Source organism: Sapajus apella, unplaced genomic scaffold (assembly GCF_009761245.1).
Source record: "Sapajus apella isolate SASKATOON/1434 unplaced genomic scaffold, GSC_monkey_1.0 scaffold321, whole genome shotgun sequence".
Taxonomy (NCBI): Eukaryota; Metazoa; Chordata; class Mammalia; order Primates; family Cebidae; genus Sapajus; species Sapajus apella.
In genome coordinates this window covers 1-1,408 of record NW_022437261.1, presented here as the reverse complement: position 1 = coordinate 1,408, position 1,408 = coordinate 1, and the positions used below count along the sequence as shown (strand labels likewise).

Sequence of the window (1,408 nt, the reverse complement as noted above, 5' to 3'; positions counted from 1 at the left end):
GGGGCTGAGCAAGCCAGGGACCAGGGAAGGAAATGAAGAGGCGTTCTGAGGACAGACAGATGGAAGAATGGGAAGGAGGAGGAGAGGCACATGGGGTTCAGCAAGGGAGAGGCCAACAGTCTGTGGGGCTGAGGTGGATGGAGAGTGCTTTGGGGTTTTGGGTCAGGGTCTGAGGTGATCAATTGCAGAAGTGTTACACGGTGGCCTGCTTTCTTTACTCATCTCCTTGGGAAGGTCCCAGTTCGCCTTGGTTCCTTTGCCATAAAAGGAAGAGGGAGTGGTCGGATGAATCTGAGGAGGAGCCCGAGGAGGAGACAGAGGAGCGCACCCCTGAGCCTGAGGAGACCTGGGTGCTGGAGACGCTTCAGGGGCTCAAGATGAAACTAAAGCGACGGCGAGTGTCACCCGTGCTCCCTGAGCACCACCAGGCCTTCAACAGGCTGCTTGGTAAGAGGACACCCCAGAGAGCACCTCCAATCCTGTTCTTTTAAAGAAGTGGAAACTTCCCATAACCATACTTTCCCATGGGAAATACATGCTTCCCCAGCGGGTGAGCTCTCCATGCTGGAGGACTCAGAAGTGATCTCTCATGAGGGACTTAGGAGGCCACAGACGATTCAGCTAGACTTTATCAAGGTCTGGGATTGGGGTAAGAAAGCTTGGTTTCAGGCCAGGTGCATGGCTCATGCCTGAGATCCCAGGAGGTTGAAAGGCTGAGGCAGGAGGATCGCTTGAACTCAGGGCTCTGAGGCTGCAGTGAGCTGTGACTGCACCACTGCACTCCAGCCTGGGTGACAGAGCAAAACCCCGTCAAAGAAGGAAGATGAAGGCCAGGTACATTAGTTCATGTCTCTGATGCCACCATTTTGGGAGGCCGAGGCAGGTGGATCTATCGAGGTCAGGAGTTTGAGGAGGTCAGGAGTTCAGCCTGACCAACATAGCAAAACCCCGTCTCTACTAAAAATACAAAACTCAGCATGATGTGGCGGTACATGCCTGTAATCCCAGCTATCCAGGAGGCTGAGACAGGAGAATCTCTTGAACCCCGGAGGGGGAGGTTGCAGTGAGCCAATATCACACCACTGAACTCCATCCTTAGCAACAGAGTGAGACACCATATGAAATAAAGAAATAAAAAAATAAAGAAGAAGAAAATCAAAAAACAAAGAAAGCATTTCCAGTTGCGCCCTCAGAAACGTCATGTCTCTTGCTGGCTTTTCTGAACCTAAGTATCTCCATGCCTAGAGGGGGACACCAAGGCCATGGTCACACCCTGATGTGACTGTCTCATGAGGAAACGATGGGAATGACTTTATGACTCTGCAGTGGTCCCTGCGTGTCTGTGGGGAGAGCATCCTGGCTTCTTCCCAGCTCTCCAGCCGGTAGACTCTCACACCCAGGGCCTCCT

General features: G+C 52.6%; 1 protein-coding gene across 1 annotated transcript in view; it reads left to right on the top strand.

Moving 5' to 3' along the window:
• LOC116545660 (speedy protein E3-like) overlaps positions 1-491 on the top strand; it is a 6,538-nt gene extending 6,047 nt beyond the window's left edge. Inside the window, exon 6 of the mRNA XM_032272198.1 lies at positions 189-491. Coding sequence (XP_032128089.1) covers positions 189-491 — 303 coding nt within the window. The remainder of the gene's footprint in view (positions 1-188) is intronic.
• The last annotated feature ends 917 nt before the right edge of the window (positions 492-1,408 follow it).